The 12,876-nt window shown below is 32.2% G+C and overlaps 2 protein-coding genes and 1 long non-coding RNA gene across 5 annotated transcripts; all 3 read left to right on the forward strand.

Annotated features, from left to right (window-relative positions):
* The first annotated feature begins 1,040 nt into the window (after nucleotides 1–1,040).
* Nucleotides 1,041–1,449, forward strand: LOC111701183 (uncharacterized). Its single transcript, XR_002765161.1, has 2 exons — nucleotides 1,041–1,152; nucleotides 1,319–1,449. It is a non-coding gene; the product is annotated as an uncharacterized LOC111701183 (long non-coding RNA).
* A 516-nt stretch (nucleotides 1,450–1,965) lies between these two features.
* LOC111701184 (protein PRRC1) lies at nucleotides 1,966–5,350 on the forward strand. The gene is made up of 5 exons (XM_023472357.1): nucleotides 1,966–2,010; nucleotides 2,500–2,543; nucleotides 2,788–2,830; nucleotides 3,969–4,102; nucleotides 5,108–5,350. The coding sequence occupies exons 4-5, from the start codon at nucleotides 3,971–3,973 to the stop codon at nucleotides 5,333–5,335; spliced, it is 360 nt and encodes a 119-aa protein (XP_023328125.1). The 5' UTR covers nucleotides 1,966–2,010; nucleotides 2,500–2,543; nucleotides 2,788–2,830; nucleotides 3,969–3,970; the 3' UTR covers nucleotides 5,336–5,350.
* A 1,132-nt stretch (nucleotides 5,351–6,482) lies between these two features.
* LOC111701181 (protein PRRC1) lies at nucleotides 6,483–12,872 on the forward strand. 3 transcript variants are annotated; one of them, XR_002765160.1, is made up of 10 exons: nucleotides 6,483–6,648; nucleotides 7,045–7,110; nucleotides 8,173–8,234; nucleotides 8,429–8,498; nucleotides 8,711–8,761; nucleotides 9,655–9,680; nucleotides 10,408–10,451; nucleotides 12,273–12,339; nucleotides 12,530–12,659; nucleotides 12,774–12,872. XR_002765160.1 is itself a non-coding variant. In XM_023472353.1 (9 exons), the coding sequence occupies exons 1-9, from the start codon at nucleotides 6,498–6,500 to the stop codon at nucleotides 12,542–12,544; spliced, it is 552 nt and encodes a 183-aa protein (XP_023328121.1). In that variant the 5' UTR covers nucleotides 6,483–6,497; the 3' UTR covers nucleotides 12,545–12,663. The 3 variants fall into 3 exon arrangements, 2 of the variants coding, with proteins under 2 accessions (XP_023328121.1, XP_023328122.1); XM_023472353.1 differs by lacking the exon at nucleotides 12,774–12,872 and having other exon boundaries at nucleotides 12,530–12,663; XM_023472354.1 differs by lacking the exons at nucleotides 8,711–8,761; nucleotides 12,774–12,872 and having other exon boundaries at nucleotides 12,530–12,663.
* Nucleotides 12,873–12,876: the final 4 nt, after the last annotated feature.

The raw sequence follows: 12,876 nt of genomic DNA on the forward strand, positions 1-12,876 counted from the left end.
CTAATTTTAATTTCGTCATGTAAAAAATTAATAGGAGGGGTGGGGGGCTGGGGCTGGGGTCCAAAAATCGTTCACTAAGATGGACTCTACTACCATCAATCAACAGAAGAAAATAATAAAAGCCATTAATATTTAAAGTGTAAAAGCATTTAATAAAGTCATAGTATACTTTTTCAACTTAGAAAACCAGCTCATGTGGGAAGAACAATCTGTAAACTTTAAAAGTAATGATAAAATTAAATAAGTTTTGTTTTATCATAATATAGAAATTGATAATAAACCTGATTTCGGGAGTCCTACAAGTTTCCAACTACTGTTAATCAGGTTAAATTTTTACGCATATTTTAAGCTCATGAAAACCCTGAAACGTTATGATAATAGCCCTGAGTTTCATCAAAGTAGTAAAGTACTTGCAGGTGACATGACATGACAAATTGTTTGTTGGCGAATACAAACAAAACTGTAATATTCATGAAAACAGACTAAAATTGAAATTTTTTTATCGAAATATTGTAAACAGTGTTTTTCCAAAAATCAACTAAAAACAAAAAAGTCATATTTTCGGCCATTTAGGCCGGTAAATCTTCTGTAATTAGTCGGTGAAGCTGTTATCCGTCGTCAGTAAATTAGACTCCCCCGGATTAAGTAATGGTTTGCGGCATTCATTCTTTCAACTCTTTCAACCAATGAACATTTCATTCTCATTTTTAACCAATGAGAGAGCTGTATACACTCCAGCAGACTAAACAGGGTTTATACTCTTCGCAAAAAAATGTTAAGTTTTGTTCAATAAAATAAACTGAAAATCTTCAAATAATTTTTAAGATTTAGAAAAAAACTTTTTTTTTTGTAAAACTTTTTATCCCGAAAGAAAGAGCTAGTTGTTTAGACCAATTGGAAGCAGTTGACGAAGTGTCAAAAAATTACAACTTTTCAGTCTGTATTTTGAGGACTGCACTGTAAAGAAGACTAAAGGTTTGATATCTTTTATTACGGTCTAAATACCTTTTTATATTAGTGTTATGTTAGCATTTTTAGAGTAAGAAAGAAAATGGTTTGCGAATTTATTTTCAGAAAATGATAATGCCTGGCACCGCTATTGAAGGAGGTGGAGGGAGCAGAGATTCATCTGAATTCGAATTCATTTCAAAGGTTACAAATTTTTTAAAGATGCTTGTTTTAAGGACCCTCCCCCCCGTTTTCCGGTTTAACGAAAAATGTTTATCAATCTTAAAAGAATTGACTCAAACTATGATTGAGTACATTTTTTTTAGAGGCCAGGGGTTAATAGTTTAAAACAATTCACATCTATTTGTAGGGAAACGCTGTTTCGGGGTTTTTGGACGAGACCATACCCACGCCCACCGTCTCCTTTCCCTCCCCCTCCCACCTCCAGCCACACACCGTTAACTTCCAATCCAACCCTATCATGGAGACCAAGCCTCTAAGGTATATACAGGATTACCTTTAGAAGATGACACTGCAGAGACTACTAGAAACTCTTAAAATCTGACGATTTGACGATCCCAAATTTAAATTAGTGTTAGTTCCGTAGAGTCGTCTCGGAAGTCTCATCCTTTGTGGGTAACCCTGTAGTAACCCTGCCACCCCAACCTGCCATCTTTCATCTTTATTATTGATATTTAATATTTTCTACATAATTTATTATTTACTTCAATGATTTTAAATATTTTTCGATTGCCTTTCTAAGGGTTTAAATATTTCTTTGTTTTGTACACGGTAGAAATTCCAAATTCATTGATTTTTAAATTTTTCGAAGAAGAATTGAGGTCTTTGAGTGGCATTAGAACTGAACTATTTCATATTTAACTAGATATTCTATCTGATTTATTTTTATTAGAAAACAATACGGAAATAGGGGAAGGTTAGTGAAAAGAAAAAAAATATTGCACTTTTTTGGAGTTTTAAGCACTTTTTACACACACCCTGTAGTACCCCCTGTANCAGGCGCCAAACCTCCTCCAGGCAAAATACAGAAGGAAGAAACAGGTTATTTTATTTTTACAGAACTTCTTGTGTTCATCTACTCCGTGGATCCGCATATTTTTGCGGATCCGGACCCAGAAAACCAGAATGTTGCGGATCCAATGGGTTCGGAATTTGGATCATGAGAATTGGTTTAACTATCTCAGTATAGGGATCCTAAGAATTGGTTTACTTTCTCAGTATCCGGATCCTAAGAATTGGTTTAACTATCTCAGTATCCGGATCCTAAGAATTGGTTTAACTATCTCAGTATCCGGATCCTAAGTATTGGTTTAACAATCTCGGTATCCGGATCCTAAGAATTGGTTCAACTATCTCAGTATCTAGATCCAAGTGGCAAAAATAAAAACAAAGAACTTTTGAGAAATTTTTCGTTTTTTATTAATGTTTTTTATTGGATTGGGAAACTTTACTGCAGTAAACGAAGTAAGGCATGCTTGAATTGAATGTTTAAGCATGCTGGTTTGAATATTCGACTTTTTAATTTTTTAGGTTCAGGAAATCTTCCATTATCTACATCTCAACAATCATTAAAGGTTTTATTTTTTACACTTATAATTCTAATTCATTGTATTGAATAATATACATTTTGTAGGTAGGGTATATACTATATAAATATAATTTTAAGCATTAAAGATGCAGATAAAAATAGATTAAAGCAGATAAAGCAGATTAAAGTAGAATACACCAGCTATAACAGATTAGCGCAGATTTAAGCAGATAAAAACAGATTTAGCACAGAATTAAACAGATCAAAACAGAGTTATTATAATTATTCAGGGTAAGGCAATTGTTGTTACAGCAGAACAGCCCAGCGCTCCAGGTAAAACTTTTCATTTTTTTGGAACTATATGTACTAGAAAACCATACAGAATGATTATTTGACGGTAGTTTACTGAAATTACATAAAAGATGCTTTGTGGGAAAACGATTTTTTTATGGACTGATCTTAGCTTTTCAATCCTTCTTCTCTATCGGTCATAACAATATTAAAACATACGGCTTGGTTTGATATATCATCATGTCTAAATATATCATTATGGTTTTATATATCATCATGGTTTGATATATCATCATGGTTTGATATATCATCATGGTTTTATATATCATCATGGTTGGATTTATCATCATGGTTGGATTATCATCATGGTTTGATATATCATCATGGTTTGATATATCATCATGGTTTGATATATCATGTCTAAATATATCATTATGGTTTGAAATATCATCATGGTTTTATATGTCATCATGGTTGGATTTATCATCATGGTTGGATAATCATCATGGTTGGATTCATCATCATGGTTTGATATATCATTATGTCTAAATATATCATTATGGTTTGATATATCATCATGATTTGATATATCATATGGTTTGATATATCATCATGTCTAAATATATCATTATGGTTTGAAATATCATCATGGTTTTATATATCATCATGGTTGGATTTATCATCATGGTTGGATTATCATCATGGTTGGATTTATCATCATGGTTTGATATATCATTATGTCTAAATATATCATTATGGTTTGATATATCATCATGGTTTGGTATATCATCATGGTTTGATATATCATCATGTCTAAATATATCATTATGGTTTTATATATCATCATGGTTTGATATATCATCATGGTTTGAAATATCATCATGGTTTGATATATCATCATGTCTAAATATANAATTCTACTTTTGTACTGGAGCCAAATCATCATAGTTTAAATATCATCATGGTTTGACATATCATCATGGTTTGAAATATCATAATGGTTTAATATATCATCATGGTTTGATATATTGTCATGGTTTGATATATTGTCATGGTTTGATATATTGTCATGGTTTGATATATTGTCATGGTTTGACATATCATCATGGTTGATGTATTATCATGGTTTGATGTATTATTATGGTTTGATATATCATCATGGTTTATGATTCTCTCTAAGGAATGTTTGGCTGGGTCCGTGGAGGAGGGTTGTTGTCCCGTGTTGTGGAGAAGACAATCTCCGTCACGGAGAACGTGATCACCACCCTGGACCCACAGATGCGGGACTTTATACATTCAGGAGGAGATGTTCAGGTCAGACAAAATTGTCGACTATAGAGGGAAATAGATGGGAAATTTAAGGCGTTTAACCATTTGACTTTGTGTTTTAATACATCAATGGGTATTTTGTATTTGTAAGTAGATTTATTGTGAATATGTAAGTTACTGGCAACGTATTGCGAATGTATTACGAAATTGTAGACAAATTGGGAATATGTATCTAAATAAATTGGGATGTATAGAAAAAAATAGGAAGATGTTAAGATTTAGTTTGAATTTGTATTGTGAATATGTAGTTTGTAGATAATATTATTATAAAGATTTATTCACACACAAAGATATAAATACATATATAAATGGTGTAGTTTAAATAAATTTTTGAAAATACCGGTTTCCAACACAAAAGAGAAAAATATGCAAAATTATGCAAATAGACAACATTGATTAATACTCATTACATAACATATTTATCAATTCAGTTATTACGTAATCATCGAATATATTGGGGATTATGTAGATGTATTGGTAATATGTAAATGTATCGGGAATATGTAGTTGAATTTGGGATATGTAGATAAGTAGATAAGTTTGGAATATGTTTGAATCTTCATGACAGAAACAGATCACAAGAACTGAAGAGGGTTAACCCAAACCCAAATATATTCTCAAAAAATGTGGAACTAACTCCTATTTTTTTGTTTATATGTGTAAGTTGGGAATATGTAGATGTATTTTACATGGAATATGTAGGTGTATTTTGCATGGAATATGTAGATGTATTTCAATTTGAATATTTATATGTATTTCAATTGGAATATGTAGATGTATTGGGAATATGTCCATTTATTGGGAATATGTAGATGTATTTGGAATATCTACATGTATTGGGAATATGTAGATGTATTGAGTAAATATTTAGATGTATTGGATTCGGGAATATCCACATGTATTGGGACTTTCTACTTGTATTGGTATTTGGGAATATCTACAGGTATTGGGAATATGTACATGTATATAATGTAAATTATGTTTTTATAGATAGTTGTAGCTTCTGACAAGGATGAAAAGGTTGGAGCAATCAGAGAAGCTTTTCAGAATGTTTTTGGACACGCTACAATAGTTGGATTACCTTCCAGGTGCAGCAATCTTTATTTCTTCCGTATAATTGTGAATATCCGCACATATTATTGTATACTAGCTTGGCAATCCAGCGGTTGCCCAGGTTACTCATTGTTACTCCCGCCTTTTACCTGCACTTGGTCGTAAATTGCGATTTTATCTATTTTTTCCGATAAAGGCCGACCCATTCAAATCTCAAAACCAAGCTAAGAACATTTCCTTGGCTCTCCCGAGTTTCCCAATCAAAATTTGAGGCAAATCGGTTCAGGTGTTCCTAAGTTATGATTGGACAAACCTAAACAAACAGACAGACAGACAAGCAGCTAGGTAGATCGCAGCTAGGTAGATCGCAGCTAGGTAGATCGCAGCTAGGTAGATAGCAGCTAGGTAGCTAGCAGATAGATAGTTAGCAGATAGGTAGTTAGCAGATAGGTAGTAAGCAGATAGGCAGTTGGCAGATAGGTAGTAGGCAGATAGGTAGTAGGCAGATAGATAGTTAGCAGATAGGTAGTTAGCAGATAGGTAGTTAGCAGATAGGTAGTTAGTAGATAGGTAGTTAGCAGATAGGTAGCTAGAATCCTAGAATGTATGTAGCTAAAGCTTCTATAAGATGGTAGATAAGAATCTGATAAGAATTGGAAATATAATTATATTTAAACGGTAAATCTACAGAAACTTAACAGTACAGTTCATAAAAATGTTTTAGTAAATTAGTTAGATAATTAGCATATATGATTTGTATCTGAATCTGCTCAACCTTGAAGAGTAACAAGTGATGGAATAATGAATGAATTTTAATTATTTAAAGAATACTGTATCTCTTCTCAAGAAGGTTCAGAAAAGATAATGATCTCCCCTGAACAACTAAATCTAATATATTTAAAACTTGGAAACCCTGTCGAACTAGGAACATTCCCAGTATTGCAGTATTCTAGGCTTCCAGGCAAAGAGAGATTGTATACCTTACAATATACTAGCTTGGGAACCCAGCTTTGCTTGAATGTTTCTCTTTAAAAGTCTTCTTACTTAACTTAGAACGTTTAAACAAAGCTAGGAACATTTTCGTGGCTCTACTGAGTTCCCGGATCAAAATTTTAGGTAAATCGGTCAAGGGGTTCATGATGTATGACTGGGCATTCACATAGACAGAAAACCACAGATTAAAACTAAGTACAGGGTTACCCACAAAGGATGAGACTTCAGAGACGATTGTTGGGAACTTGTTTAATTCATTTCCCTGCATTCAAGGTTCTTTGTAGGCAAAGTTATTTGGTTAACAATCAGAGTGAGTTCATGAAATCAAATTCAAATGGTCATATTTTTAAAGTTTTGGGTCGTCTTTATAGTCTCATCCTTTGTGAGTAACCCTGTGGCATATATATTCAATATTAATAGATTATTACTAAGATATTACTTTAGGAAGTGTGGCAGTGTTCAGAAGGATACAGTCGTAGTCTCAGGTGAATTATTTTCAAATTGAATCCAATTTTTGTCCTGTCTCTAACGTCTCATTACAATCTATACCAGATAGAAGAAAAATGTAAATTATGTGATTTATACTCTCTACTTGTTTACTTGCATAGCTCTGAAAACCACCCAGGTTTTAAAATAATTAAGATTTCAATTTTCCTTATTTCAAATACAATTGAGTTTCAATGCGAGTTTTTTTTGTTTTAAGTGTTGAAACGAGGTTATAAAATGAAATTCACAGATTTAGACGATCTCTCTTAGACTAAAATTCTGGATTACATTATAGATTAAGTTTAACTCGTTGCGTCCATTTAAAAGTTCCCATCTAAGATCTTTGTTGTGAAAATAAAATATAATTTGTTTTATTTATTAATTTATTTGTTTAGTTGAGAACTTTCTGTATGAAGCAAGTGAAAATCTCTGGTTGGATTTCAGTTGTTTAGTTTTGTCAGGTAGGTTCTAGGTTCTCTTCAGTTGTTTAGTTTTGTCAGGTAGGTTCTAGGTTCTCCTTCAGTAGTTTAGTTTTGTCAGGTAGGTTCCAGGTTCTCTTCAGTTGTTTAGTTTTGTCAGGTAGGTTCTAGGTTCTCCTTCAGTAGTTTAGTTTTGTCAGGTAGGATCTAGGTTCTCTTCAGTTGTTTAGTTTTGTCAGGTAGGTTCTAGGTTCTCTTCAGTTGTTTAGTTTTGTCAGGTAGGTTCTAGGTTCTTTTCATTTGTTTAGCTTTGTCAGGTAGGTTCTAGGTTCTCTTCAGTTGTTTAGTTTTGTCAGGTAAGTTCTAGTTTCTTTTCAGTTGCTTAGTTTTGTCAGGTAGATTCTAGGTTCTCCTTCAGTAGTTTAGTTTTGTCAGGTAGGTTCTAGGTTCTTTTCAGTTGTTCAGTTTTGTCAGTTAGATTCTAGGTTCTCTTCAGCTGTTTAGTTTTGTCAGGTAGTTTCTAGGTTCTTTTCAGTTGTTCAGTTTTGTCAGGTAGGATCTAGGTTCTCTTCAGTTGCTTAGTTTTGTCATGTAGGTTCTAGGTTCACTTTAGTTGCTTAGTTTTGTCAGGTAGGCTCTAGGTTCACTTCATTTGCTTAGTTTTGTCAGTTAGGTTCTAGGTTCTCTTCAGTTGTTTAGTTTTGTCAGGTAGGTTCTAGGTTCTCTTCAGTTGGTTAGTTTTGTCAGGTAGGTTCTAGGTTCTCTTCAGTTGTTTAGTTTTGTCAGGTAGGTTCCAGGTTCTCTTCAGTTGCTTAGTTTTGTCAGGTAGGTTCTAGGTTCTCTTCAGTTGTTTAGTTTTGTCAGGTAGGTTCTAGGTTCTCTTCAGTTGTTTTAAAAACATTTGTTTTAGCGCAAAACACTATCTATTAAACTTTTAATNAGTGGTTTAGTTTTGTCAGGTAGGTTCTAGGTTCTCTTCAGTTGTTTTAAAAACATTTGTTTTAGCGCAAAACACAATATCTATTAAACTTTTAATATTTTTTTTTTTGACATTCGAATTGAATTTAAATTAAAAGAATGGGAAAATGTAAATTTTATTTTCAGACCCTCTCCGTAAAATCCAACTGCAGTCGTATTCCCAACCCACCAATGTAACTCCAGAACAGGAAATTCAGATAAATTAACTTTAAAAACAGTTTAATTGAGTTTCTTGTTATAGTAAAGTTAGTTCAAAACTTATTAATACAAGTTATTCTTAAGTTCGTATTTTTTATTTGATTATGATTTACATTTCGTCAATTCCTCAACAACTTAACACTTAAACTTAACTGTTTAATTTATTCTGAATTTTCTATCTCAGATTCAAATATTAAAAGATTCCACGCCTTCAGACTATCCGAAGCAGTGGAGTGGGTTTGCAGTACCTATAGGTAATTTTATTTTACATTGTCTTCTAACTAGATTAATATAAATCAAAAAGGGTCGTTCCATTTTAAGCGTCAAATGTTAGCTTTTCGGGGAAAAAATGGGGTTTTTGAGGAAAAGCAAGAAATGTGGGGGGGGGGGGGGTCTTTCTAATTGTTTGCATACAAGGAATACAAGTTTATTGATAAGTTGAAACCATTATTTTGATGATATTCAGATGTTGTCTGCACTGAAAGGTTGCGAAAGCATAAGTTTGATCAGTTACAAGGTAGCAGGGATACAGCGTAAATTTGTACACGAGGGGTACAGTGTACAGTGTACAGTCTACACATGTACGCATGGTTATAGTTCACATGTGAGCGCAGGGATGTGTTGGAAATTAAAATACGGTTATGGTGTACATATGGTGTAAAATTGTACACAAGGATAAAGAGTAGAGTACACTCATAATAAAGTTTGTACAATAATGTGCAATGTGGAACCTTTAAAGTTTTAATATAAGATCACAAAAAAACATCAATGTACATACATGGAGGTGTACAAGTATGTCCAATGTAAAAATTATAAATTTTAAAGTTTCAATATAGGATCACAAAAAAATATCAATGTACATACCTGAACATTGCAAAATTTACAATGTACATGCATGGACAATGTGCAATGTACATACATTTTACTATGTACACTGTACACAGGGTCATTTCAATGTATAGAGTCATAATTCAATGTAATGGCTTGATTTGTGGTAAACTTAATGGTTTCTTCGTTAACCCCAAGTTTGTGTTTCACTAATTAAGGATTTTAATTTGTAAGAAGGAACATTTTTGGGATTTTACGGGTTAACTTGTTTTTTTTTAATATTAAATCAGTAAATCCACGAAAACCCCAAGCTTTTACAGGTAGGATTAAAACATGTTTAAGAAATGTGTGCAAGGTATGTACAGCATTTACGTGTTTTGATTGATAATACTGGTAAGCCTGTAAACGTCCCCCTCTTGGGGGAAATAAAGTAAGTAAATGCTTATTCGCCTGATTTACGTATACTAAAACTTTGTGCATAAAATTGGAAGATTTTAGAAAACACTAACATTTAATAAATTAAAGGGAATTTTAATTATCTCAAGATTTTTTGTTTATAAAATTTTTATTTTATTTTTGCAGGTGGCGTAATGGCGAAGGAACTTCAGGTAAAAATTGATTTTATTTTACAAAGTGACTCTCTGAGTAAAAATCTTAGTTTTTTTACTGATTTTTCTCTTCGTTTTGAGGGGCTGAGGCTTCGAGAAAAATGACAATTCCCCGCTANAACCTACACCGAGAATCCGAATTTTATGAATTTTATTATTATATTTTCAATTGCATGACAATGTTTTAAATATTATTTAAATTATTTCCGTTTTTTCTAGTTCTCTAGTTCTCTAGTTTTCTAGTTTTCTAGTTTTCTAGTTTTCTAGTTTTCTAGTTTTCTGGTTTTCTGGTTCTCTACCAAAACCTGAAAAACTAAAAATAAACTTAAAATACAAGTCTCAACTGTAATTTAATAAGAGATTATTAAAAACTTCCAAAACCTCTAAATGAGTGATCATATTTCAGCATAAAAATAATAAATTTTGAAGAAGTGTACCCGACCTGGATCCGGATCCGGGTCCATTTTTTCACGGCGGATTTAGGATCCGGATCTGCATTAGCGCTGAATTACTAACAAACAAACCTCTCCAACAGATGAGCTAAATAGGGATGTGGTGTAAAGTTTTGGAAACAATTCAAATTTTTTCATTTAAAGTGCGGTTTTAGACCAATCTATGGCCTTTTTGTGTGAAAAATCTATATTCCCCTGAATCATGTTATTTAAACGACCTCTGAAACAAAATTTAAATGTGAAACAATAATTAATTTAAGTTGTATTTTTGTCAGGTTTCTCCTGAATTATGGCAAGAGGCCGTCAGCGGTATTTCCAGGTTAGTTTTTTTTCCAAGGTTTTATTTGTAAAATATCATTTAATATCACGTATCTTGTACGACAGAACTATTTTAAAAGATTTGTTGGGCATGTTATTTAAGGCAGTTCATATTAATGTGAATTTTTTATTGTAGATTATTTTTATGCAATATCATGCAGTGTGGCCAAAATGAGCGGATTGTACGGATTTTTTATTTTGTAACCCTAAAATTGTACGGAAATTGTTGACAAGCTTTTTCGATTTACGAGTTTTATATAAGTTAGTAATCAAAGGAAATCTTTTTATTTGACAGCTTCTCTTGATTTCTATGTTTATGTGTATCCATGCAAAATTTAAATCGAAAGCCGTCTTCATTGTATTGATATAATCGCCTAACATTGTACATTGCAGGGAACTAGCTGTGTTGTGAGAACTTATTTTCTTAACTAAAGAATTATATCTTAATTTTTGAATTACCAATGAATTTCTCCTCCCTGAGTCGAGATCTGAAGAGAAGCCGAAACCCGCTAGTTTAGCAGTAGGACCAGATATAAATATTTGATCAGACTTTATATCCCTGAACAAAACCTTATATTTTAAGACTGTCTAGATATATCTATAGCCTATACAATACAGCTCTCCGATCATACATATAGATTCAGTGAAAACGCAACAATCTTCTTATAACATATTTTGTTCATAAACATAATGTTTCATGCTTTCTGCAATCTTCTTCAATTGTTTTAGCTTACATTACCCCCCAGTAGAGATGTCAACGATAGTGTAACGTAAAGGTTTTCAGGTTGCAAAGATAAATGGATTTTAAAATTGATTTTAAGTTGAGTTTCTTCAGTTGATCTTATTTTTTCATCATTCTCATCCAAGCATTCAAATACCTACAGTAGTTTTTACTTCCAGGAATATAGGTGGTTAGAGGGTACATCATTGGTTGCTGAGGGAAGGGTTGAATAATATTTTCAAAAATGGTTTTATTTTTCTTAAATGTACGGATTGGAGGGATTTTTTTCGAAAATTGAACCGATTGTACGGATTTTTTTTTTTAAATGTACGGATTTTTTCGAAAAAATGTACGGATTGTACGGATTTTTTTTTCGAAAATTGTACGGATTGTTCGGATTTTTTTTCGAAAATTGTACGGATTGTACGGATTTCTTCTGAAAATGTACGGATTTTTGTACAGAATTTTTAAAAAAAGTTTTGGCCACCTGAATATGCAATAGATATTGAAAAGTCAACAATTTTGGGTCCCCGCGCATTTTACTTTGAATTTTTCTCAAATTTTATTCTAAAGTCTTGCAACAATATGTTAGTAAAGATTGTCATAATATCAGGATTAACACGTCCTTAAATATTTTAAATAAAAAATGTTTCAAGAGTTAATTTTTAATCCTCCATCTTGCTCATAAAATTCTGCCGATTGTATTACTTTAACAGAGTGAAAAAGGTTTCAATAGAGTACTATTCAATACAGTACTCATAGTTAGTCTTGCCATTTACCCGCGCTTGGTCTTAAATACGATTTTAGCTATTTTTCCCATTAAAATTTTATCCACTCAATTTCGAATCTTAAAACCAATCTTGGAATGCTCCACTGGTTCTCCCCGAGTTCCCCAATCAAAATTTGAGGCAAATTGATCCAGGAGCTCCTGAGTTATAATCGATACAAGCAAACAGAGATTACTACTTTATAAATCTAGATTAGAGAAGAACAGGAACTCTAAATTTTAAGAACTTTATCACTTTAAAGTTTTTTGGAGTAAAAAGTCATGCTTCGGATCACCTGTATGTTTTTCATTTTATTGATTTATTGATTATTTAGAAGACGACTGCTTACCCTGGCTGGAGAAGGGTTGGCGGGAATGTACAAGCGTGAAATAAAGCTCAAGGTAATTAAAAATAAATAGATTTCAATCCATTTTCAAGCCAAACCTTTGGAACAAATAAAATTTCTCTGTTTTAATAGTAGAATGTAAGATGGCGTACTTTAATCAAACAAAATTTAAAGGATGTAAAAATTCATTTCATATTTTTTGTTGGGGACATTTTAACCTACTTTTTAAATCTGATTTTTTTCAGGTGGAAGTCATTTAGGGTTGTACAATGTACGGTGTTTGCTGCAATATCAAGAACATATCTTATATTCATTTCAAATATTTCAGAACATTTGGATTTCATTCATTAGTTTCATTGGAATATAACATCAGAAGTGTCAAAGCTGTTCTATTGATATTTTATATAAAACAGCAGCTGTACCAGAATTACTGCTTAAAATTTTTAAACTAACCAGTTGATTTCACAGCTGTAATAAAAAATATAACAGCTTATGGCACAGAATCAGTATCATTTATATTGAAAATTATTTCATTGTGATAATTTATATAAATTTTGAACCTACACCGAGAATCCGAATTTTATGAATTTTA

The sequence above is a fragment of the Eurytemora carolleeae genome, unplaced genomic scaffold, assembly GCF_000591075.1.
Source record: "Eurytemora carolleeae unplaced genomic scaffold, Eaff_2.0 scaffold447, whole genome shotgun sequence".
Taxonomy (NCBI): domain Eukaryota; kingdom Metazoa; phylum Arthropoda; class Copepoda; order Calanoida; family Temoridae; genus Eurytemora; species Eurytemora carolleeae.

What these genes read in the sequence shown, in the direction of transcription:
- LOC111701184 (XM_023472357.1), top strand. Translation starts at nt 3,971, where the DNA reads ATGTTTGGCTGGGTCCGTGGAGGAGGGTTGTTGTCCCGTGTTGTGGAG. An exon ending in ATTCAGGAGGAGATGTTCAG is followed by an intron (nt 4,103 to 5,107) that starts GTCAGACAAAAT and finishes ATGTTTTTATAG; the next exon opens with ATAGTTGTAGCTTCTGACAA.
- LOC111701181 (XM_023472353.1), top strand. Translation starts at nt 6,498, where the DNA reads ATGGTCATATTTTTAAAGTTTTGGGTCGTCTTTATAGTCTCATCCTTT. An exon ending in TAATGGCGAAGGAACTTCAG is followed by an intron (nt 9,681 to 10,407) that starts GTAAAAATTGAT and finishes TATTTTTGTCAG; the next exon opens with GTTTCTCCTGAATTATGGCA. An exon ending in GCCGTCAGCGGTATTTCCAG is followed by an intron (nt 10,452 to 12,272) that starts GTTAGTTTTTTT and finishes TTGATTATTTAG; the next exon opens with AAGACGACTGCTTACCCTGG.